Source organism: Stegodyphus dumicola, chromosome 7, assembly GCF_044657685.1.
Source record: "Stegodyphus dumicola isolate Sdum_Otavi_A_Nest chromosome 7, ASM4465768v1".
In the NCBI taxonomy this organism is placed as follows: Eukaryota; Metazoa; Arthropoda; class Arachnida; order Araneae; family Eresidae; genus Stegodyphus; species Stegodyphus dumicola.
In genome coordinates, this window is record NC_140774.1 from 151,520,833 (window position 1) to 151,548,543 (window position 27,711).

Genomic DNA, 27,711 nt, shown 5'->3' on the forward strand with positions numbered 1-27,711 from the left:
TTTATGAAGCAAGAAAGGCTACGAGCATTGAATACTAATGTACACGTACACATCAAATTTTGCGTTGTGACTTACAGGGGTTGGACAAAAATATGGAAACACCTTTAAAAAGACATGTTTCTTTGCTTAATATGGTGTAGGAAACCCGTTGGCATCCAAAACAGCTTTCAGTCTTCTCGAAATGGATAAATACAGTTCCTGTATGTTTACCAAGGGAATATTATACCATTCTTCCTGCAAAACGGTGGCAAGTTCAGATAACGATGTTGGCGGTGGATAACGAGAACGCACTTTCCGTTCCAATGTAGACTTCGATATATGTCCAATATATGTTATATTTGTGTTCAATATATATGTTATATTTGTGTGTGATATATGTTCAATGTGTCCTTCGATAATATTCAGGTCTGGTGACTGTGGTGACCAGGGGAGATGGGACAACTCATCCTCGTGCTCAGAAAACCAGTCCTGGACAATGTGAGCTGTGTGAACAGGGGCTTTGTCGTCTTGGAAGACACCATCACCATCGGGGAACAAAGTTTGTACCATGGGATGAACTTGATCGGCCAAAATGTTCACATAAGTCTTGGCAGTTGTGTGCCCTGACACAGTTATCATGGGGCTAGCAGAGAACCACGATGTGGCTGCCCAAACCATAACAGAACCTCCACCATGTTTCACTCTTGGCAACAAGCAGGCTTGAGATGGCGTTCTCCAGACGTAAACTCGGCCAGAAGTGGGAAACAATGTGAAAGAAGACTCGTCAGACCATATTACTCGCTTCCACTGCTCTATAGTCCAGGCTTTATGACTTAAACACCACATTTTCCTGTTACGGGCATTAGCATCACTGATGAGTGGCTTCTCAATTGCAGCACGGCCAGTAATTCCCTGTTTATGAAGCTCCCTTCTAATTGTTTTGGTACTCACAGGGTTCGGTAACACAATATTCATTTCAGCAGTAACTTTTGCAGCTGTGGTCTTCTTATTTTTCGTCACAATTGCCCTTAATGATCGTCTGTCACGATCACTCAGGACACACTTTCGTCCGCGCTGTGATTTAGCAGATGATGTTTTTCCGCTTTTCAAATATGAGGAATAAATCTTCAATATAGTACCTCTTGAAACACTAAACACCTCGGCTACCTTGCTTACGGAAGCACCTACCATACGTGTTCCAAAAATTTGCCCACGTTCGAAGTCTGTTAACTCTGACATAATGCAATGACAACCTCACATAACAGTACTCCGACAACAACTGAACTGTTTAGCACATTTACGAAGTTGTATAGGTGGCGTCAGTAGTCAAAAACGCCAGCGCCACCTATATATTTCATTAAAATGAATCTTTCTTTTCAAACATGCATTTCACAAGGTGTTTCCATATTTTTGTCCATCCACTGTATATTAGTTTCCTGACAACAAAATCAGAATCAGCTTCCGAAATTCATAATGGCAAGAAGTGCAAGATTGCGCCAGTCGTTGCAACCATACGGGTGAACAGTACGACTTCGCTCAGTTACGCATTCAATTTTGATGGAGATCAGCCCGGGGACGCATTCGAGGGTCTCCCACCCCTCTTCTCCTACCATCATCATCTCGAGAGTACGTTCGGCTCGCCACATATTTAACATTCCCCATACCACACAGACACTAACCATTTACAAATATCCATGCGTTCTCCGGGTTTCAAACTCGGGCTATTCGTTACGGCAGTAAGCGGCGCTAACCACTCTCTCGATTATGCAGCTCGTACACATCGTATAGTTACTATATGGAAACACAAATTCAGATTATCGTACAAATTTGCAGATTCAGATACGCAGATATGCACCGTGATAATCTATTACAAGGGAACACCAAAGTTCTAAGAATGTTCTAATTTTCAATGGCGATCTCCTTAATTTCATTCTAGAAGAGCCATAACTGAAGGATGGCAATAAACTACTTCTGCCTGTTATCTTACCACTATGGTATCCACAAAAACAAAATGGCGAATTTAGAAACCTGCTGCTCTGCTATTGTCCCTTCTGCAGTCTAAACCTCCCACATACAATCATAACAAGCAATCTCGTTTCCTCTAGAGCAATACATTCTTGCAGCTTATGGCTGGTAACAATTTATATATATTTTATATCATAGCAACGGAAACCGCCTAAAGGCCTTTATCCCTAACCATCTAGATTTATTATAGTATTTGAATAGAACATGTGGCAAGGATTAGATAATTCTTCAAATGATATAAATTTTGTGCATTCTGAGTTTTAATATGAACGAAATATAACGCTGTTAAGTGAACCTAGTGCCAGAGTGTCGCTATGTTAAACAAATATAGTGAATTTTAAAGACTGCGTTTAGTCTATTGTGGTTTATACGCTATCGCCGAAGTAGATTTAATTAAATCCAATAAGTGTAAATGAAATGCAAAAAAAAATGCGTATAATTTAATATTCTGGACAAAGAAATCATGTGGTGTACACATCAGATTTTTTTCTGTTTAGCTTCAGCGTTTATTTTCTTGTTTCAGATCTATATTCTTACCACTATTGGTCGCTATCGCAATCTGCCAAAGGCATCAACTTGAAAAGCAATAGCAAAATAACAAAATATCTAACAGAGAAAGGTGTTTTATACGCAAACAACTGTTAACTTCCTAGCAATTTAATTATTAAAAGTAAGGAATTGTTTTCAATGGAAAATTATAAACATGAGAGTTTCTGGATTTAGAAAGAATAGATTAATTATATTATATATAGATTATATATAGATTATAAAAATCAAGCGAAAAACTTGAAATATTATAGAAAGATTACAAAAATTGAGATTTTTTACGAAAGACAGTGGAACATGAAATTAAAGGTCTCTGTTAATTTTAAAAAAGAAAACTCTCTGTTAATTAATTTAATCTGCTAATCTCTCCCCTAAGGTTTATTTAAATCATCGAAATCACAAAACATTTTGATTTTAGGTACGTTTTTACCCGGGCACAAACTTTTATAAATTACGCTAACTGAGACGAGAGAAAGCTGTTTAGTAAACTGCTTTATTAAAAAAATACATAACGAAATAGCAAAAAATGATCATTATAAATAACTTCATTAAAATATTACAATAAGTTTGAAAAAGTTAACAAAGGTTTTTTAATCTATAATGAAACCCCTTTTAGTTATTTTTGGCAGGTCATTTACTTTATCAGCACCTCATTCTTGGCATAAAACTAAACCATTAGGATATTTGTGCAACTGTCTTTGATCTAGGTATCTGAGCTTAAGGCCATGTCATCGCCTAGCAACGCACTTGCGCTTATGCGTCTTAATGGCATTTATGCCTTAATGTAAGTGCACCCTTGCAGCAACCTGGATGGCAATCGCGTATTTATTCGGATAAATAAGTCAGGCAGCACATGCGCCTTGGCTTAAGAATCAGAGACAAACAACTATATCTGAGAATTTTATCTTATAATTCTTTTCCTCATTCTTCAGATTTCCGCGAAATTCCGAATTTTAATGCACTTGTAAATCGTATTGAGTTTAGATAAATTTAATCCACTATCTTCTTGTAACACAGAATATTGTTTCGAAACATTTGTCCTTTAACGAGAAGTTGCTTATTTTCACAAGTTTAAGAAATATTAAAGCAATTGATTTAGTATATTATATATTTATTGCATTTCTGACATGTATGCCTCTTTATGAATTCTGTGGTATAGAAAATTAAATAATTTCTTTTTCTTTTAAGGAGTGAACACTAATAGTGCAAAATAATATCAAATTAGGTCCATTCAAAGTCTCTGATCCTAAATCAGCAGATGTAATTCTGTATTTATTTATCATGCCTTAATTTGATAATAGAAAAGGAAGTATTTCAGTTTCAGAATGGTCTAAAATTTGTCTTTACTGTCATTGCTGTGCTTTTCGTTTTATAAAATTTAAAACGAAAAGCCCCACAATGAGAGTAACAACAAATTCAACAGTGCAAGAAGTAACGACAGTGCACGAAGAAACATTATGTATACTACAGATTTGTAAATTTAATTTCTAATCTCACGGAATATCAGTTTTATTAATACCATGATAGAATGACAATGCTTTTCCAAAAGCAATATGAGACAAGTCAGCAACTGAAAAAAATGTCGCTTTATTTGAGTTAGTTTTTGGTTTCAAATGTTCACATGAGATGGTAAAATTTCCCAAAGCCACGATCCCCAGGATTTCAAACATCTTATTGTCTGTGATGGTAGACATGTTTTAATATTCGGTGAAGGTAGGCAGATGCTTTACTGGGCATAACTGTCGGAAGAGTTCATTGAATAATGCTAAAATTAAAAAAAAATTGATTATGCAAAATATCTAAGTACGTATGAATGTATCTCACATAACTGAAAAAAGATTAACGGCAGAACGATAAACTTCTGTAACACCCAGCTGGGACCTCTCTACTTCCATATCATCTACCTGGGACTTCTGAAACATCTAGTTGTGCACCTCCCTTTTTTTACTGCAATCGGCAGTAACAAACGTATATAAGGTGTATATTATATATATATGATAAGAGAGTGGGTATGTTATATATACGCACCCTCTTACCGGAATGAAAAATCCTTACCCGGCCTTTATTTTCGCAATCGTTTGTCGTACTTATATACTTCCGTTTATAGAAGCGTTTTAAATGATGAAAATGTTCAGGTTCTGGCAATGTCAAATTGAAATAAAAATTAATTTTTGACAAATGCGAAGTCTTACTTTTAATGAGGTTTCCTAGTTTCTATACTTATATTTCGGAAAGTTTTACACTTGGTGGGAAAACCTAAAATTACAAAAAAATTTAATTCCCGTAAAACAGAAATTGAGCGGGATATTTAATTTCCAAATTTGTAGTTTTTTTATGTCATTTTCAACATGCCTTGAGGGATCGTTTTATTAACTTAGAATATTTCGGGGAAATAAGTTTAAATGAAGTTCAGTACAAAAATTTGCAAAGAAAGAAACGTACAAGTAAAGTAATGTGATATCCAAGTCAGTTTTTACTTCCTTGTACGAAGTGAAAAGGAAGTATTGTAATCGCGAAAAGTTTCAGGCAGCATATTTCAACGAAAATATCCATTCTGACCGCTATCGAATGCAATTTAACGATGTTTTTGCGGGATATCTTTACGTAAGGACAGAATAAAAGGCTCGTTTCCTCCCAAAAAATTATAAAACTGCTTTAAAATTAATACTGAAGAGAATTTTTCGTGGCGTCTGTACGAACGTATGTACGTACGTGCGCATAACTCAAAAACGAGTAGTCTCAGAAAGTTGAAATTTTGTATATAGGACTGCTATAACATGTAGATGTGCACCTTGTATTTTGGTTGCAATCGGCCGCGCCAAACGTATATAAATATATTTATATATATATCCACTCTGTTACCCGGCTCAGTGATCTCAGTTTCTTTACTCGTATATGTTTGTAAATTATACATTTGTGGCTTTAAAAATGACTGAATTATGTTGTTTTTATCTTCCGGTTAAGGTTTTTATGCCTTTAGTAAATCTGTATGCAATATTTTTAGAATTATCTACAATTTTAAAGTTGTTGAAATGCCGCTAAGCCTTTTTTTTGCATGGCGGCCATTGATTGTTCACATTTGAAACAGCAGACTAATGGATTTGTTGCCAATCTAGAGAGACGTAGCTTCGCAACAACAAAGATAACGCCTTTGTTTATTATTGCCAATTAAATCATGCTTATTCCTTTCTGGAATTTTTTGAGGAAATAAGTGTATGAGATTTACTTCGTAATTTTTAATATAGATATTTTCAGTTTTTATGTATTTTTTCCTTCTCGCGAAGTGAGAACTGAATTAATTGAATGAGAAATACTTAATCGTCTGTGAAAAACTGTTTCTTTTTTGTTTTGTTTGCTTAATTTCTTTTATACATCGTTCTAGCTTTATTATAATATTTGAATAGAACATGTGGCAACGATTAGATAATTCCATTATTTAAATGATATAAATTTTGAGCATTATGAGTTATAATATGAACGAAATATAATACTGTTAAGTGAATCTAGCTCCAGAGTGTCGGTATGGTTAACAAATACTAGAGTGAATTTTAAAGAATATATTTATTCTATTGTTGTTTATGCGCTGTCGGCGAAGTAGATTTAATTCAATCCAATAAGTTTAAATGAAATGCAAGAAAAAATGCGTATAATTTAATCCGTACAAGGAAGTCATGTGGTGTACACATCAGATTTTTTTGTGTAGTTTTTCAGACATGTGTCTAAATACAGTATTTTATTCAATAATTTGATATTATTGATTATTTAGTAATTTAACTACCTTTATTAAATATTTTTTCTTTATTTTTAAAAGTCGAACGATTTAAAAATTTTAAGACAATTTAATTCCACCGTCCATTCTCCAAATAGTTCCTTCCAAACTAGGATCTTTTTAACATCGATATTTCTTTCATATATATATATATATATTTAAAAAGCACGATTATGATTATTGAAATATTTTATCTTAAAAAAGTCTTCATGATCGTATAAGGTGACTCTATGAAAATGTGAAACACATTCATGTTTGTTATATTTACAATTCCTGGCAATACTCATGTAACATGAAACATTCCTCATGATCTATCCTGAAGAGGACACTGAATATGCAATGAATTGACAACTGGAAATCTGGTTCTCTTTGTGATATCACAACGATCTTCTATTAACTAACAGCAAAGCGGATTAAAATTATGTGATGGAATAACTTACCTCGCATAATTAATCCTCAATCATTTGAATAAAGTGAAATCTCACACGGATACGATCTTCCTAAAGCGATTATCTCTGAAGGTAAACAATACTTCTGAACGCATAAATAGCAGTATTGAATGTCACAGATTATATATTAACAGAATGGATAATCACGTTCTGAAATGTGACCTACTAAATCTTTTTTCGGAAATAATGGAGCGGTAGATCCGCTAGAGCGCTATCATATCGGCCATAAAGCTCCACTAAAGTTTCTGTAATGCAATGCTTACAAATGACACACCACAGGAAAATGGTTTGCAAGAATTGCAAATATACTCCAAATACCAGAGGTTAAGAGACAACTGAACATGATTGTGATTTATGGCTAAAATTAATGACTGAAAATTGCCGATAGTTCGTGCTCTGGACACTCTTCACTGGAAACAAAAACAGACCGGAACTGTGATTAGCCGTTTTTAAAATAATTCTAAGGCCATAAAATATGATTCTTTGACTGTAATATTGATTAGCGATACTAATTTCCCTATCCGGGTTAGTACTGGGTACTTGTTAATATCTCAGAGAAAGCACTCATGTCTGTGCCGCACGAGAGCACTTAAAATACTAGCGAGAGGAAAGCCTTCTTGAGTGGCTTGGTGGTATGGAAAGAGGGGTATGAGACCTTCGAATCAGTACTGTAGTACTGTAGAGTCATTAGAATTTTTTAAAGCAGGAGATGTGAAAAATATGCAATGACTTCTCCGGTACTCGAACCTGGACCTCTCGAATAGGTGCCGAGTATTCTACCGTTACACTAAGAAGGCATGCTGGAAGACGGAAGAAAATACGTTAAATACTCTCCCCCTTTAAAGGGCATTTGGGGATGGTGGGACCCAACCGCCAAAATCCTGATGGAGGCAAATTATTCCATTCTACATTTCACTTCGAGCACCATTGCATAGTCATTAGGTATTTTTGAAGCAGGAGAAGTGAAGCATGAGCAGTGTCCTCTTCAAGTCTCTAACCTAGACCCTCTTGAATGCGCGCCGAGTATGCTATACTTACATCACTGAGGCATGCTTACAGTATCGATAATCTGAACTAAATATCTGTGAAACAGACACCGTAAAGTATTACCTTCTCCCAGAAAATAAAGGCAGGAATTTGAATGACAGAAAATAGATAAAATTGTCGAGAATATGAGCACATTTTAATACGAAAACACATATGGCATTTTCTGGGAAACAGGGCTGATATCATCATGGTTTACTTAATTATGTGTTAAAGGACAGCGTACTCACCACAGTCAATCTCGTCACTGCCATCTCCACAGTCATCATCTGAGTCGCAGCGCCATCTGACAGGAATGCATGTACAGTTGCCGTACTGTGGGGTAGTGCAGGCGAAGTGATTCACACTGCAACTGCATGGAGTTCCTCGTAGTGCTATCCCTGTGGTATAAAAGAAGTGTCTATTAAGACTATGCTAATTATTGCAATATAAGTTATTTAACCATTATTGCAATGTAAATTATATTAATTTTACAGTTTAAGTGCAGACTATGAAATTATTAACTAAGACATTGACAGAGTACTGGACAATTCCACATTATCATTTTACTTGAAATCTGCGCTATTAAAATCTGCGGGCGTCTGTCTATTTGTTCGTTTGTTTTTTTGTAGCATCATATCCTCCGGAATGGCGGGGAGAGGAGTTTCGAGAGATGTACTCCCAGATCCCAAAATTTTGTTGTAAGCCATTTCAACCATTCTCATGTTCGTACGACTTTAATCAACCAAGTTATTAATTAAAAACTCTGACACACATCCCTCATTTTTTCACCAAAGAAGTAAAGCCAAATATAGTAAACAATATCTAAATAACTAATTGCATTATCGAAGTAATAAACAGTAGCTATATACTTACTTATCAAAGAAATGCATAGATGTCTACCCTGTTAACAAACGTGAATGTACTTAGTATTTACAAAATATGTAAACAACGTTAATGGACTCTCCTTTATTTTATGTAATAAAATTTTATTTTATGTAATAAATTGGTAGCGTGCAGCGTCTATTACTTTAATTATAATACAGGAACACATTCAGTAATTCTGCATTATGATTCTGCGATTAAGAGGTGGTACCAGAGGTGGTTCTGCGATTATGAGAAATTTCACCATTTCTCAGAGCAACAGACACTGTTTAAACATAAAGGATCATTGTTCATCGAAACCAACAACAAAAAATTCACAGCATTGTCTCTAGGTGGTTGTGTTGGCAACACTTAAAAACGTCACGTCATATCCTTATTAACTATTAGCAGAATCAAAGGTTTATTTAAGAATCCTGAGATGAAATCACTTTAAAGATACAGACTATTTGTAAATATCTTTTTATTTCTGAATTCCCTTCATGCTACGTAGCCTGGTGCTTAAATTAGATAGTTCTTTAATCTCGAGGCTTTTGAAAGACCGTTGAAGAGCATTTTCATTTCTATAATCTCAAATTTTTATCATCATGGTAATTTTAGTTACTAAAAATGTTGGCAAAATGCTGTCAGGAAACTTAGTTTGATGGAAAAAAGTCGTTAATTATAAAATATTTTACTGGAATCTAATTATGCAAAAGTGGCATATCTTCCTTCTTATGTGGCCTGAAAATTTCAAACATTATTTTAAATTAAATAACCAAAGAAAGTCTGTAAAATAATATCGTTTAACAAAGTAAATCATTATACAGACGAAGTTCCTTAGTGTATTTATATATATAGCCAGAACTAATTGCTTTGTTTATATGCATTTGATCACAATGCACATACACTTCCTCATATATCATTTGATGATATAGTTTTTGAATCCATTATGATAAAAAGGTAGCGTTTAGAGAAGCAAAGTTTCATCTTGTGTATTTTGAATGATAAATTAAATTCGAGTGAATCATAATTTCTCAATAATAGTGACAAAGATTATTGAAAGATATTATTCTGTAAACAGCAATTTATTCTATTTAATTTCTCTCAAAAATTTCTCTTTAATGCTTTATTCCAAAGCATTAATTTTAATGACGTATTAATGACTGTATTACAGTTTATTTAAGCAATTTACACCAAATCCTAAAGGTAAAAAGCATTAAACTTTTTCTAGAATAACGCATCTGACTTATATTTTCATAATATCAGCCTCCCGTTTCATTTTCCGAATGTTGTAAATAAAGAAATGTAATTAAAATACATATTTATGTATATATTAGAATGGAAAATAATTAAATTATACACAAACGAACGATCAAATGCTTTACTTCGCTAAAGTACCATTTTGGTTGACATATATAGGGCTTTATTCTAGAATTAGTATTACGAAGCGATTAACGATACGAATGCGAAGTTCGAAAGGCGAGTAATAACACTTGACGATTCTTGTTCGAACGCTATTTTTGTTGCGAAGAGTTTGCATCAGTCTAAATTTGATCTTGATTTGGTATACAAAAATACATGACGATATCTTTCGTTTATATTTAATGAAAACACCAAAATATATCACAGTAATACACACACATCGCAACGGCGAACCATAGTTACATAATGTAAACACACAGAAGAATTCTTTCGGCGCCACAGCGCCCTCTATGCTATGAAAAGTTCCAACAAATGTGTATTTATAATGTGCACAAATTGCTCACATGTTTGTCATATGTAAAAACTTGCGCAAAAAAAAATCAGAGAAATTCTGCTAACAAATATTTACTAAATATCTAACACTTGGTTTATGTGTCTCTATTGATTGTGTAGCTAGAAATTTAGAACTAAATTAAATTTACGCAAATGAAGTACGATTAATGATGCAATATTATGGAACGCCAGTACAATACTTATTGTGCTTTCTTTTACAATAGAAAAACTGGTTCCGGAGTGAAAATTTATTAAACGTACATAGAAAAGTATTTAACTAGATTAGGTATGTAATATCCCAGATAAAATAGAGTTCTTTGGAAGTTAGACTTCTGAAGAACTGTGTAGCGATTATTCGCTGGGTAGTTGTAGTGTATGTTACAACTCCGGAGAAAGATTAAATTACCCTTTATTCGAACTCAAAATGAAATAACAGATGGCCCGTTTTAGGCGTAAAAGAAGCCTCTACTTTAACTCAAAATAGAAAATTTAAAATTAAATTAATAATAAAGAAAAGTAATCAGCCAAAGTTGCACAGAATCAATCGCGTGGTTGGCCCTGATTTAAAGATCACCGGCGTATACTAGCAGGCACGTATAAAGTACAATAACAGCTGGTAGAACAGCAAGCTTAGACTAACAGCGTGGTCGAAAGTCAAAACACGCTCTTCTACTGAAGTAACCCAAAGAAATTCTCAAATATTCGTTTCTACATTATCGCATAAATCGTAATCATTGAAACTCATTCTGACAGGGAAACGTAGGTGGGAAATAAGAATGCATAGGAAAGGCTTATTCCAAAATAAAAATAAGTATTAGGAAAATAATGTAAAGCCTTACAGATGAATTGATTACTTTAAAGCAGCGGAAGATGTCTTGCCTAAGGGAGGGGGTTATCTTCAAGAAAGACTTTCCAAAGGAAGCTGGTATTTCATCATCACGTCACGCATGAGAAAAACTACGAAAACAATCATGCAGTTACTACGGTTCCCGTAAATAAAACTTGAATAGAACTATCAAAGCTTGAATATATCCGCACTGTTGGATCTGGTAGGCAGTTAGTAAAAACGGTACTTCAGATGTTATAGTAACCTATAACATTCGTATCACAAGAGAAAAAATATCTAACATCTGGAATTGAATTTCAGAAAAAAATGATTACCATTCAATTTTTGACACCGCAAAAAAGGTTGGTGTTTTATTTGGAGTAGAAAATCTTATCCTGGCAGAATCGAGGTCTAAGAGACTCTGAGCTCTATTTTAAATTCTTACTAATAATTTAATTGAGTCTCTAGCGCCCCTGATTCAGTTCATTTAATAGGCCTTTTATTTCTTGGCTCGCTTATCGCATTATTCTATGAGCTTTTGTAGTTTAACTCACAGCTTTAAATTCGCTTGCAGAAGTCCCTTTTACTAAACTTTTTTTTTCATTAAGCATATAATACGCCTACAAATTTGCTAATTATCTAATACTTATTTATTTGTCGAAGATAAATGAAACAAATTCGATGGATAAATTATTGGCATTTATATATCAGTTTTTATGTTATGCTCGTCAACCTGGCTGTTTTTGTATACACTTACATGCAGCTACAGCATTGAACTCAGCTTACTACGAAGCTTGTGTATGTACTTACTCAGCAAGGATACGATATATGCAAGAAAGCTGCAGTATTGCTATCAACCAGCGTGCATAAATCTTAAGTGTTTTGATACGTACTTTCAGTGCACATCAGTCTAAATTCTTGAACGATTTTACTAGAAATATTCAAACTGAAAAATTAAAAGTCAGGTTTTCAGGTGACATTTTTTCCGAACACAAAGATACTTTTATTGAAATAATAATGCGAGTATGTTTTGTCGTATTATGCTTTGTAGTACTGCAGATAGAAATCCTTTTAATTTAACTAGTAATTGTTTAAAATTTCTTAGTAATTGCTATATTTATTGCAGTAAAATCTTCAATTTCAAGCCTCAGCCTCAAATCAAAATTAGATATCACGGGCATTATATTGTTAATGTAAAATGATATAACTCATGAAAAAAATTAAAAATTAAACATATATCCACTCTTACTGAGAAAAAGTATAACTTTTTATGTGTCAAATATACAATATATCTCATAACAGATCTTATTCATAAAGGAAAACAACAGGTACTTGAATAGTTAGAGCTTTATATTCGAAGATGTCAGAAAAAGATGTTCAATCAAAAATCAGTAAATCAATAAATAAATTACATTTCAATATTCAGCTATTTTTTTCCTTAGCACTTTACTTATTTATGGAAATACATATACATGTATATATATTGTTCACACGTTAATTTCCATTATAACCAGAGCACATCCTTCCACGTCCACATTTTGTTTCTAAAAAATAAATAAATATAAAAGTTTTTCTAATCTTTCTTCTTTCTACCAATCAGAAGAACGAGGAGTAACATTTCCAGCCATTTATCTTCATTCAAGAACGAAGAACACATTTTTCTTTGGACCCTTGGGCAAACAAAGGTTTCACATAAAAAGGGGAAAAGCTTCATACAGAAAAAAACGTTATTTGTTTTAATTAGAATCTGGTATCAGAACGAGAAATAATCCTGCAGTGCTGAAAGGAAATTTCTGAAACAATGCGTTAAAAAATGTAGTCGCGAACATAATAAAGATAAAACTAATTATCAACAAAGCCCTGTAACTGCATTAGTTAAATAAGATAGAGAAAATTTGCAAAAGATTTAATGAGAATTGTAAGGGATGATATACACCAGCTCAGTAAGCAAAGCAGTTTGCTAAACTGTGCATAACATGCATAGATTTGTAATCAGAAAGAAACACGTTATGCATTAAAAATGATTTTAAAAAAGTGTGTTTGCTAGTTATTTCCGTTGGTGCTCTTTTATGTTAATTACGTCTAGCAAAACGTATATCTCTTTAACATATGTAACATATGTAAAACCTTGAACAAAAACAAAATCAGAGAAATTCTGCTAACAAATATTTACTAAATATCTAACACTTGGTTTATGTGTCTCCGTTGATTTTGTAGCTAGAAATTTAGAACTAAATTAAATGTACGCAAATGAAGTACGATTAATGATGCAATATTATGGAACGCCAGTACAATATTTATTGTGCTTTCTTTTACAATAGAAAAACTGGTTCCGGAGTGAAAATTTATTAAACGTACATAGAAAAGTATTTAACTAGATTAGATATGTAATATCCTAGATAAACTAGAGTTCTTTGGAAGTTAGACTTCTGAAGAACTGTGTAGCGATTATTCGCTGGGTAGTTGTAAATTAAAGCAGAAAATACAATGTAAGTTTTTTTGCTCTAGTCAAAATAACGTAAGCGAATAATCGCTACACAGTTCTTCAGAAGTCTAACTTCCAAAGAACTCTAGTTTATCTAGGATATTATACCTAGGGTAATTTAATCTTTCTCCGGAGTTGTAACATATACTACAACTACCCAGCGAATAATCGCTACACAGTTTTTCAGAAGTCTAACTTCCAAAGAACTCTAGTTTATCTAGGATATTACATACCTAATCTAGTTAAATACTTTTCTATGTACGTTTAATAAATTTTCACTCCGGAACCAGTTTTTCTATTGTAAAAGAAAGCACAATAAATATTGTACTGGCGTTCCATAATATTGCATCATTAATCGTACTTTATTTGCGTACATTTAATTTAGTTCTAAATTTCTAGCTACAAAATCAACGGAGACACATAAACCAAGTGTTAGATATTTAGTAAATATTTGTTAGCAGAATTTCTCTGATTTTGTTTTTGTTCAAGGTTTTACATATGTTACATATGTTAAAGAGATATACGTTTTGCTAGACGTAATTAACATAAAAGAGCACCAACGGAAATAATTAGCAAACACACTTTTTTAAAATCATTTTTAATGTATAACGTGTTTCTTTCTGATTACAAATCTATGCATGTTATGCACAGTTTAGCAAACTGCTTTGCTTACTGCAATTAAAAGATTCAGTTACACTCAAAGGAACATTTAGTATTACTTGAAAGATTACAACAAGATGTAAATACACTTCTTCTCATATGCGTTTTTAAGTGTTTCAAATATGTAAATGTTTATCAAAATACATATCAATAACACAATCGCAAAACATTAATACTCCAAGGATATTCAACATAAACTCAAATATAAAAAATCAAAGAAATGTTTTAAATCTACCAAAAATGATAACTAAATAAGATGAAATGTAGAGAAATGCATATTCCAAACAGCAAGCACAGTCCTGCTATACTTCGAAATTTGCTGTATTCTTAGCAAAATTTAGGAGTGAATTACATAATTGTTTTTCCAAGTTCTCTGCTAAACACATACGCAATTCCTTTTTTTTTATTCTACGTAAATATTATAATGTTTTTCGTCACGAAATTCCTTATTTTTGATATAACATCGGCGATGGTATAACACCACGCAGTCAGAAAAATTTAAGCAAGGGGAATAGCGTCCTTTTATTAAAAGTAATTTAAATGGAGGGTATTTTGAGATGTTTGCCTTATTCCACAACACTAAGGTAAGCACTTGTTGTATTCTCTTCATCTGCAACAGCTAAGAGATTCAAAATTGAACTATCCAGTACCAAATAGTCATTGTCGAGTTCTAAACCACTCTCAAATATTCCGCATCGTCTTTGAATCACAGCTAAAGCAAATGTTTGTCGAATTCTCCGAATGTTCTCAGGTAGTGAATGTAAAATGAACTATTATAAACCTGAAAGTGTATCACTGTGTTTGTGACTACCAATTTGTGACATGACATGCATTTTAAAGCATTCTGAGCGATGTTTGCTAATATAATCCGCTTTACAGTAACAGAGTTCAAGTAAACGGAATTTGATAGCGGTGTTTACTCAGTACTGAATTTATATGTCAAGCATACGTTGCATATTATATGACTTAAAGTCAAAAGGTGCTGTTTATATGTAAAAATGTACGTTTATTTTTAATGGAGTTCGTAAAAATGTTAAATCCTTGTTTAATATTGCAATCAAGGGAACTATTCTGCATCTACAAAAGTGAAAAACGTTATTTTCACTAGAGCAAAAAAACTTACGTTGTATTTTAAACAAAATGTATGACAGCTTACTTTCATTAAATGTATTAAAAAACTATGAAACACAATGATAATTTTTTATATATAATTATTTTGATACATTTTATATAATTAAAATTTTTCATTATTAATATATTTATAAAATCAAATTAATCCGCAAAAGCAATAAATGTTTGAAATGCTTTTATTTGTTAATTATAGTTTTACGATTTAAAAAATTCTTAAAATATTATCTTGAAATATGTAAACCTTTTAGAAAAATAAACCTTTGTGAAGATTTATTTTATTTACTTAACAGTCATTTTATGTCTAAACGCAGATCAGCTCCTGGGCGTGTATGCAAATAAGCTAGAAAGAAGTTAGTACTTAAAGGAGGGTTTTGGAAGATGAAAGCAGAGCGTGTTCTGCCTGCCTCAAGGCCACGTTTCTATCTCTGATTTTCTAGCGATTAGATTTCTGTGGCGTTGAATTATTTTTACCGTTAAGCTTGTTTACGACTTTGAGTCAGAGCCAGCTTGCGCGATAATTAACCTGTGAAGCCTTTAGGCTTCATTTAATTTAAATTATTCATTACCTTTTGAGTTAAGCCAAAAGTGTTGGCTTCTGTAAGCACGATTTGGTGGCATCTGTGAATTTTAATTTAATAAAGGGTGCTTTACACTCTTCTTCTGACTTTGTCCTACTTTAAGACTTAGAGCTTATTCTTAAATAGTCTTCTAACGTCAAACTCAGTTTATGATACCAAGCATAAAAGACCTTCGTTATATCTTCCTTTCGAAATTAAAACATCAAGTCTTATTTTCATAAGGTACAGATGTATTCACATGCTATAATTAATACATTACTTCCAAGAAAATAATCTAAAGTATTAGAAGAAACGTTATTTAAAAACTTAGTAGCTTAAAATAATGCTTTTTTAGAAAGAAGATTTCAAGATTATGTTTTTGAAACAAAGGCGTGGCGTATCAAAAAGTAGTTGATGACGCCTTAGATAAACCTTCTACGCTTGTAAAAATTTATAAATGAAGTTCCAGAGCATATATAATAAGTAATCATGTCCAAATTATTCAAAATCGTAATCTGCACGTACGTAATTATACAATTGTACCTAAAAAATATGAGGTGTGTATGTAACACTTATAATTTTAAGCCGATAGTCCTAACAAATGATGTATCAAAAGTTTAATTTTATGCAATTAAATAGAAAATGTGTCAAAATATTAAAGAAATATATTACCATCTGAAAAAAAAAATAAAATAGAACATTTTAATGTCTATATTATTACTATATATCATCAACATTCGATTTTGCTGTGGATATAGGCGATTATTTAGAGTTAGAAATTTTACAAACCGTATGGTCATATCGTAAGTAATACCATTTTCTAAAGTATGTTTTTGAAATTAAAAGTAAGATTCTTATTTAATAAACTGCATATTCACTCTCAGATCCATTCCTAAATACAGCAACTGGATTATTGGCCTAGCTGAATGGTCCAGCTTTTAAAAGTCCCTTTGGCTTTATAGGAACTGTATTCTTTTCCATGAATGAGACTTTGTAAGCTTCGAACTATATTCACATTTCATTATCAGTCACTAGACATTTCCAAAAGTGAACATTTGTTTCTCATGAATGAAGAAACAGTGTAGTGTTTTCTTCGATTAGCTTCAGTACGTGCAGTTCGATTATCTTTAATACGTTAGCTTAGTACGTTCAGTACTTTCAGTTGAGGCACTATAGAAAGTTCCTTCAAATGGCGTTGGGGAGATAAAAATGATAAGTTAATCTCTTTTATTAACTTTTCCATATTTTTATCCTGACACCTTTTATTATCAGTTTGAACTTAATTGTATTAAGGCTTTATTTAAGTTTAAAAGACTTATTCTATAATATTTTTGTCATATTATTCTGAACCATTGATCCAAATAAGCCATATATTTCCCATGCTTTCGTATACAAATGGCCAGGATTACGGTAATTCGGTTATACGATGATAGTAATAAAAAAGCGATAATATTAACCGATGAACACATTAAGCGCCGTATGCTGCAATGTATTTTCTTAATACTCGTGATTAATGTATTTTTATAATACCAGGTAAAAATAAGTATTTTTATGCATAGTTAGCAACAATACACTTTTCTTTTTTATCTTTTTCTGTAACAAATGGAAATTTTTAGTGATGAATGAAACTAGTATTATCCCATAGAGAAGTTAACAATTTTAAATACACCTATTTTACAGAAATATTTTAAATGCGCTTACTTCACAGATAATTTATTTACTTACATAATCTTCTTCAAGTAATTTCCCAGAAGAATATTGATAATTAGACGTTAAGTATGATATATCTATACTAGCATTAATTCAACGTGACGTTTTAACAAATTGAAATTGTTTCACCACTTTCCCAAATGTAATGAAAAACAGGATAGTAACATGCTTACCAAAATATACCCCTTCCTCTGAAATTCCACTACAAAAATGTGATGAAATACGTTGGATGTTGGGATGTGGAAAAAAGCACACGACAAAATAAAGAAATTCTTAGAATGTAATTTCATTTGCATTTGAATGACTGCAACTCTACACCTAAAACCTGTTTCCATTTAAATGAGTTCGGACGAACTGATGCGAATTTAAAAGAAGGAAGAAAATGCAGGTCTTATGTTTTTATACATTTTTTGCTGTATATTATTCATCGCTTGGTGGAAAAAAAAGAAACCCTTTAAAGTGAGAATTGAATAATAAAACTAAAATCGCTTTAGGAACTTGTTTTAGTTCTTATTGCAAGCTGGGATGTAATTTCAGAAGCTTCGAAATAGGAAAAAAGAGAAAGAAATTGCTCGTTTAAAAGTGCATTTTATCTTTCTTCAATGTGCTGTTAAATTATCTTAAGATCTCTCAGAATATACATCACCACAAAAGATTATCGTATTATATTAGTATTATATATGCGTTGTTCCAGAGCAGTGAGATGTTAAATAATAATAAATTACTTTGCGCCAAATGATATAAAACTTTGTATTTCCTGAAGGTGTTTATACATTTTGGAAGCTATTTAGATAATTAACATAAACATTAATATTTGGTGTGGTGTGGTGGTGTATTTAATTATGGCAAAGCACACTAGGGCTATCTGCCTAAGGGGAGGGATGCCTTCGTGGAGGACTTTCTAAGGGAAACTGGCTCGTATACACGTTACACATGGGGAAAACCACGAAAACGCCCATGCAGCCAGCCCGTTCGCGGGATTCGAACCTCGGACCGAACTACCAGTGTTCAGCGACTTTACCGCTCGGCCGCTGGTGGGCCATTAATATTTGGAAATATCTACTTTTGAACGTTCAATGTCTTCTGTTTGTCTTCTTGGGAATGTTTAATGTCTTAAATAATTTTCTGTATAAAGGAATATTAAAACATGTAGAGATATTAGGTATTTTTTGGAAGCAGGCAAGATGAAAAATTAGCAAGGCCTTCGCCGGGAATCAAACCACGGACCTCTGGAATACTGGCCCATCGTGCAGAATCACTACACCACGAAGGCGGGAGAAATTCTTTATATACTTTCCCTTTTAAAGGGTGACTGGGGATTTTAGGGGACCCAATCGCCAAATCCTGGGTGAGGAGAATCATTTTCCAACATCCTTTTAGTTCGGGCGCCACTGTAGAGACATTAGGTGTTTTTTTGGAAGAGGAAAGTTGTAAACCTAACAAAGCCTTCACCGGGAATCGAACCACGGACCTCTGGAATACCAGCCCAGCCTGCAGAACCACTACACCACGAAGGCACGCTAGGAAGGCGGGAAAAATACTTTATAAACATAAGCAGTGTCATTATTAGGACTCGAACCTGAAAGCTTTGATCTGCATGTGCTGGCAGTTGTATTTTCGACAAGGCATGGAACGAACACCATAAATTCCTTAATAAATTAAATAGTGCAGTCATCTCCCGACTAGCCGGAGTAGTACTGGATATACTGTCCATGGTTAAATCGAAGTTAATACGAAGGTAGTTAAAAAAGCACAGGAAATAGAAATAATGTTTACAATAATTAATATAAAAATAGTAAGTGTCCCAATAAAAACGCCATACTCAATATACCCAATAAAATACCTTACGTTTTGAAAATGAAAATGCTTTAAATACTTACGAAAAATGTAAATGTAAAAGTCCCGAGTTATGACATGTAAATGTTCTGATTTAAGAATGAAATATAATGTCTGGCATATGTCGTTCACGGCGTGTTTTACAGACCGTACGCTCTCGATGAACTTCGTATTCCCTCTCTCTCATTGAGGTGACTACTTCAATTTCCTCCTTAATTTTTTTATTTTAGTCCAAAGGGGCAATTTACCCGGACTATTAATTTCGTTTCGGCATTTTGCGTCAAATTAATATAAACGTTGATTGACTTTCCAAATTGTTCCCACCAAATATTATCGCCCTGTGTAATATTTAAAGAAATTAAATAATGAAGAATCTGCATAAATATATGTATTTTTCTCGCACTGTGATAAAACAACGGTACCTAGAGCTATCAAATTTTTAATACCTTAATCCTCCTTCAAATATGGAGATCTGGAAGCCCAAATTTGGAATATGGAATTTGTTTTATTACCTGTTCCATATTTTGTAAAACATTAACGAATTTTTTGTAAACAAACTTAAGGTTTCAAAGCGAGCGGGCAACACTACGAAAAAGGTATTTTTATCTCCAGCGCGCGAGCCTGACTGTCGAAAATTCTAAAGATAGGCTGTTTTAAATATTTTTACCGAAAAGAACATTATCCCAAATGTTCTCGAGACATGTATGTTTATGTAAATGAAAAAAAAAAAAAAAACCGCTCCTTTCGGCGTAATTATCTGAAAACGTTCAGATATTTTTTCTCAATGGCAGGAGCCCAAGCCGTCAGCATATGTTTGCCACTACTAAGGCTGAAAGTGGTAGTCACTTTATAAGAAGCATCTAATAGTTGGACTACCGTTACCTCCTATGAGGGGATGGACAATTTACATCAATGTTTTCTCCAGGAATGGAAATTGCACCTTTTTGGACAGAAGTTCGAATCACAAACCGGTTTCCCTTCTGAGCGGCTGTACTAATCTGGTAATGAGTTTATTTGGTTTCAGTAATTAAATAAGTGTTATGAACAAGAAGAACATACTGCAAATAAATAAAAACTAAATACAAAACGAACAAAGAAATAAAAAGTAAAAGACATTAAAGAATGATATTTCCAAAAAAACTTGAACAAAATCATTGAGTTTAATCTCACGTAAAAAACGATTAACTACATAATTGATTTTTTTAGTTGTGCGGTGTTTATTCATTAGATATTAAGTGAAATTAAATTGCATTCTCTTAAAAATATGATATTTGCTATCTCAGCTTTTAAACCCGCATATTAATTTTGTTTCCGCAATTCCAATGCTGGCGGAGTGGCCGCTGAGTGCTGGTAGTTCGTTGGGTACGAAGCCACGGGAATCGCATAACTGATTTTCGTGGTTTTTTCAACGAACGTGAATACAACCCAATTTCCCATAAAAGGCCTTTCACTAAGGCGTGCTTCCTTTTAAGCTTATAATCCTCATGTGCTTTTCCGTGTTTCAAATAACCTTATCAAATGGAATAGATGCATGCGAATGTGAAATTTAAAATTACACAAAAAACCATCTTTGGGGCAGGTTGCTTCTTTGACCAATCCAAAAACCTTTTTTTTTTCGCACTAATGTGTTATAATAGTAATTTTTTCCACTATTTCGCAATAAACGTCATTAACGTTTTTTTAAAAATTATCTGGTTAATCCGCAATCCAATTCATCTTTCCTCCGTGTCTAGGATGTTGCTTGAAGGTATAGCGGCTTTTAAATTCGAAAAAAATTAATCACTATATTTTTTCAAATACCAGAATATGATTTGCTTCTTATGTGTGGATATATCTGAAGTCCTACTGCATTTGAATATTTTTGCATTTCTATTAATTTTAACAGAAATCGAAGTAAATCTGGGGAACACTACAAAGACACATGGAAGAAATACATTACGATCCATATGGACGTATAGTTACGTTACGATCCACATGGGAATTTCATAACACATTATATGCGGAGTTATGCGCGATTTACCTTCTGTTTTAATAACATATAAGCATAAACAAAATTACTTTTACTTATATATAGCCGCTGTGATCAATAGAGCTGTTAGCGACTCTGGTCGTCGTAGCGTTGGGACCAAATTAGGACCCTGAAGAAGGCATAGATGTTTGTAAGTCTGTAAGATTTGAACGGCATGTTGGCACTTAATATACTGGAGAGACAAAAGTTCTCTCGAGCGGCTTGGTGGCAAAAGAAGAGAGGTGGTAGTTTCCCGTTCGTCTGGCAGTGTGTTTCCATTAAAACTGGAGAAGAGCTGAAAAGTTAGTGCAGGATTTTATTACCTGTATGACTAGTGGTGGACTCTGATACCCGGCATATTTCTATATGAACCTGTGCATATATATAAATATATAAATTATATATATGAGGATTTTCTAAAGGGCATAAAATATAAAATAAACTTTTAAATTAAGAACATTATGACTTTAGAGAACTAGTGAATGTTTTATTTTATGGACGATTTCATTGAATGTTTGATCGAACTTTATCAGCATTATTAAGTCTGCTCTCAGAATGTTTTTATATTCTATTTTAGTTGGTTTCCTTATTCATATATTTACATATCGGTACATACATTTCGGTAGTGTATTTGAATTGATTAACGTAAAAATAAAGTTATTAATTTTATGAAAAAATTCTAGTTAATGACAGATGTCGGACAACACCTGTTAACTTTCGGTAAAGAGAACGTGTTTCTTTTCATCGTTAAATGAACTCAACGTAACGTAAACTAACGGAGAAATGGTTGAAACTATGGTGGGAAAGCTCTACGAATATTATTTCTAGCATCGAAATAAAGCTTATAATAAAGAATGAGAATTGAAACTACGATTAGAATTAGACTACTGGCCGATATTTTGCTGGAAAATTTGCTCATATTATATCTAAAATTGCTAAAAGTTTAAATTTCACACAATGTTTAGCAATTAAAAAAGTACTTTTTCTATTTTTGAGGTACGTAACATTTAGTGTTAGATGCGTGATACATTAATTATTATAGCAATCTACAAACATTCATAAATGCAATCAGTTTGATATAATACAAATTACAGAGATTAATTATATTATTAATTGTTTTCGTTAAATGTATGCTAATTACATGAATTAGATATTTTAAAAAAGTGCAATAAATGTGAAAAGAAGTACATCTATTACTTCTAAATCGCACATTTTAAAACTACAGTTTTTCTTTGAGGGATAATTTAAAGATTTTATACCATCTTGAATGGACTCAGCAATAGACCTTTCCAAAGTGAAAAATTTAAGTTTTCCTAACCTCAGCAAAAGTTGAAATCGATCAAAAATGCAGCATTCTGAAGCCAGGAGCAAAGCCATTGATTTCTAAGTCTACTTGAAAAGCAAAAGACATTCGGAAAAGTTGGCTGCCATCAAACCTCACCTGTTACCGTTTCATCTCCATAGGAATCGTATTACTTACTCAAAAGAACACATGTAATGGGAGAATCGCCCGCCCAGAAACCTTTTGTCTTTCAAATTCCAATTAGAATGGGGCGAAGGGGAGATGCAAGTCCAAAGGGGAGGAGAAAATATCCTGTTGCTTCCCCCCCCCCTCCTAGCAGCGAGAGCGGAAAGCCGATTTGCTGTAGGGCAAGTCGGTTTCGACGACATAGCTTCACAGATACCAAAGGGACTGTATTTGTATTGCGATTAGTATATTTAAGTGACACATAGGTCGCATTGCAATGTATAAGGTCATGTGTGATTTACTCTTTTTATTAGTTTTAATGATTTAAGGATGTCATATTTGTGCCTTAAATCATTATTTTTTTATCGGTTGTTTCGTGTAGATTTAAATAATTATCAGAAAATGGTTGAAACGAAACTTCATTTGAAAAATATTTTGACATTACAATAGAATAGTGGATATCTTAGTCTTTTCACCTGTCGCGTAAGCTTACATTACTTCACGCAACCGAAGTATTTATCACCCATGCAGCTTGATCGATTGTACCTTGTAGAAACATTAGCATTTTTTGGAAGCAAGCGAGATTGAAAAATGAGCAACGCCTTCACCGGGAATCGAACCACAGACCTGTGGAATACGCGCCCAGCGGCCAGACCACCACACTGCGAAGGCATGCTAGGAAGGTGGGAGATATACCTTATATACTTCCCTTTTAAATGGCGACTGGGTTTTTTTTTAGGGTACCCGAACGCCAAATTCTGGGTGTGGAGATTCATCATCCACCACCCTTTTAGTTCGGGCGCCACAGTAGACACATTAGAATTTTTGAAAGCAAGAGGGATTGATAAATGAGCAACGCCTTCGCCAGGAATCGAACCACGGACTTCTGGAAATTTTGCATCGTTATTAAAGAACGATTACAGAGATATCGTTCTCTCTGTTGTTAGATGTATTACTCGCAATCTAACTTAACTGGCATCAGATACTTCCGATAGTGAATGAATAAAATTTGATTTCCAGTCTCTCCTTTACAAACTACTCTGTATAAGTTTTTAATTTACACAATTTTAGTTAAGTATATTGTAGTCCACTTTTTCTCTCAAAGAATTTCTGTTTCTAATTAAATAAAAAATGAAATTCTCCAGCGCCATAAAAGACTGTATCCGAACTTGAACAGAATTTTTAAAACCACAGAAGTAATAAGTTAGTTATGATATACAAAATGTTTCTATTCAATTAATTTAAATTATCAGGTTCTGTGTTCCTCCTTACTTGCTTTGGGAACATTAACTGACCTGACTCAACAGGGAGCTTACTAAAGCTATGTTGAATAAATTTGGGAAGTAGACAATACACACCGGAAGGGTATACGAAACCCTTTATTTTTCTCTCTTTACAATGATTTCCGGACTTCGGAATACAGAGAGCAACCACTTGTGGTCTGAACGTAAGAATATAAAAATATTAACTAAACTCTAACTAAACTAACTTTGGATTAATCAAACAAGTGCCTAACTCCAAGATTGGCCGTATATTAACAAAAAGCCGTATGTAGTACAGAGACCTGCTAACACTACGATACGTTTAAAATTATCAAGAGGATTAAACCTCTGGCCTTGAAGGCAACCAGCAACCGAGTAAAACTACTATGGCAAGCGGCCTGCTTCTAATAGCTCCTTCCTCTCTCTTGCTTGGCAAAAAGCCACAACTTAAGTACTTGGCGTTAGCAAGACAAATTTGCATAAATAAGTTAAAGCTTTTAATTCTGGCCGGAAGTAGAAAATAAGAAGTGATAGTAAAGATTTAAAATAAAATAAACGTTAGTAAAACTTAGGATCCTTACAAAATTTTTTAAAAACTTTTAATATAAATTCTATCATTATTTTTAGTAACCTCGCAAATTGATTTTGGTTACATATGACTAAGAATTTTGTGGCAGCTAAAATAAATATTTTTTTTTAATTTATATAGTATTTAACTAAAACCTGATAACTTAAAGCGATTTTCATTTAATAGGTTTTTCCCCTAAGCTTGTTTGCAAATGGAATCACTCTATTCGTTTTAAATATGACGAACAATCCTTCATTACTTGAACTCCGAACGTCCCGAACTATTAACTCAGATATTGTCAGCTGTCTTTCAAAAACATATCAAGCAAAATTGATAGCCGACATTATTCATTTCTAAAGTACACATTCAAACTACATATAAGGGATTTTATCCCAGACACAATTTCCTGTCTTCGAAACTAATTAGGGAATATATTCATCACATGTCATCATTTTGTGTAAAACTGACATTTCATTTAATGCGAATGTAAGAACATTGTATCACGCATGATTAAAGCAGCGATTATTAATATCTGCGTTAAAATTGTTAATTTCAACTAAGAACTATTTGAATCTCAAAGTAAATTTCCGATAATTATATTGTTTTTAGTCTGTGATGATGACAAAAAGTCTTTGTTATATTATCAAATAACATTTAAGTTTCAATTAAAATTGTTTGCATTCTTTTTTTTTTTTTTTTTTTTTTGTGTGTGTGTGTGTGTGTGTGGATTGTTTTGTTTAACTATTTTTTATTTATTACTCTTAAGATTATAGGTTTAGCGTTTATTTTGTTTGTAATTGAATTTGTAGCCACATGTTTTATATTTATATAAAAAACACGTGGCACACAATTGTAGCTATCATAGTTTCAAGTTCAATAACGTTTAAACTGTAAAAACAAATCAACTGGAATGCGAGATGTAGGCAAAAACGCTCCCGAAGGTACTTGGGGACAATTTTAGTTACGTCTGATTTTCGCTGACGTTTCTAGAAGACCGTGCACCACCATATAAATACAATTTTCAGAGCAAGGAAGAGTCCGTCGTTAATCAATTCTGAGAGTTTGAAGTTCAAAATGAGTTTGCTGAATAGCCTTTTAAAGTTTATACTGTGTGTGAATTTGCTACACTGCTGGCCATTAAAATTGCAACACCATAAACGGAAGCAAATAGGAAAAGGATATTTATTGTACGTAAACAGTTCGGTATGAAGATAAAATGATTAAATTTGTAAGCAGTTTGGGGGTTTAGAGGTATCTGAAATTCGTAGAAACAACTGCCACCCGTGACAACTAAAACGGCTCTTACCAGGTTAGGCGGCATGGAGTCGAACTGGGCTTGAATGACAGAAACGGGCAGCTCATTCCATGCTGCTTCAAGACTACGCCACACTTCATCAACCGCATTATCTGGAAAGGGGTGGCGAGTCAGACTCTCAGCAACCCACGACCAGTTTTCAATGGGTGACAGAACTGGAGAATGTTCAGGTCAAGGCAGCAGTCGAATACTCTGTGTATCGAGGTCATAACACAATTTGCAACATGGGGTCTTGCTTTATCTTGTTGGAAGATGGCGTTTCGCAGGCCTCGAAGATAGGGCACAACCACTGGACCTAAGATGTCAAAATATACCAATCTGCGTTGAAATTACCGTCGATCCGAACTAGACATGTGCGTTCTTGTACCCAATGGCTGCCAAAACCATCACACGAGATGAAGAGCCTCCTATCCCGACATCGAATGCAAGCAGGCAACCTGCTATCTCCTCTGAGTCTCCAGACACGTATACGGCCATCAGAATTCTGCACGCTGAACCGGGACTCGTCTGAAAAGACGACATTGTTCCACTCATGTATCCAGTTGTGTCGCTCGGTGCACCATAGTCGACGTCTCTCTCTATGCTGCATTGTCAAGGGAATTCGAAGTAATGGTCGCCATGCTGATAGTCCACGCTGCTGTAAACGTCGACACTCTGTACGAGCGGATAATGAGGGTGCTGCAAACTTGCCCATTTCCTGACTAATGGTCCGTGATATGGTTATACGTATTTTCAGGGCTGGCCTCACAATATGTCTGTCCTCTCGTGCGTTACTCATGGGAGGGCGTTGAGATGCTGCATGCCGTTCAGTATGACCCTCTGCAACCCATTGATTCCATATTCGCATGACTGTGTTTCGATGTCGACCAGTGCGATGGTCGAAATCACGCCACAATACTCCACACTCTCGACAAGCAACGATCCTGCCTCTATCGAATTCCGACACTTGCTATTAAGCATTTCTTCTTATTATTCGAGGATAACACAATATTTAGATCAACCTACGACCTTACAAAATGCCTTCCGAATGAAGTCCGAGTCCACTACACAACTTTTCTTTTATGCAGTGCTTCAGATGTCGTTTCTCCCTCCAGCGTCGTCTAATACTAATCGTCTGCATATCCCAACCTCTTTTTCCTTTCGTGTGATTTTGAAGTTCGTCGAATCATCCCTTTCTGGTGTTGCAATTTTAATGGTTGGCAGTGTACATTTCTTCCTCTAAGGAGGAATATATTTTAATATCCACTATCTCCTTGAGCTATTTACAGCCTTTTATTATGCGTTATTATTATTAATTTATAATTGTGAATTTCTTTCTTCTTCTTTGGAGTAATTATTTAAAGACATAATCATGAACCAGTAAGTGCACAGCAGTACAAATTGTACGTCTACAAAATTTATTTTTATTTTAGCAAATTCCAGTAAACATGCGAAATTATATTTAGATTGTCTGTATTACGATGAATTCTTAACTT

General features: G+C 33.7%; 1 protein-coding gene across 1 annotated transcript in view; it reads right to left on the reverse strand.

Moving 5' to 3' along the window:
• Lrp4 (LDL receptor related protein 4) overlaps positions 1-27,711 on the reverse strand; it is a 1,066,574-nt gene that overhangs the window by 768,595 nt on the left and 270,268 nt on the right. Inside the window, exon 2 of the mRNA XM_085821440.1 lies at positions 8,043-8,192. Within this exon, the coding sequence (XP_085677566.1) occupies positions 8,043-8,192 (150 nt within the window). The remainder of the gene's footprint in view (positions 1-8,042; positions 8,193-27,711) is intronic.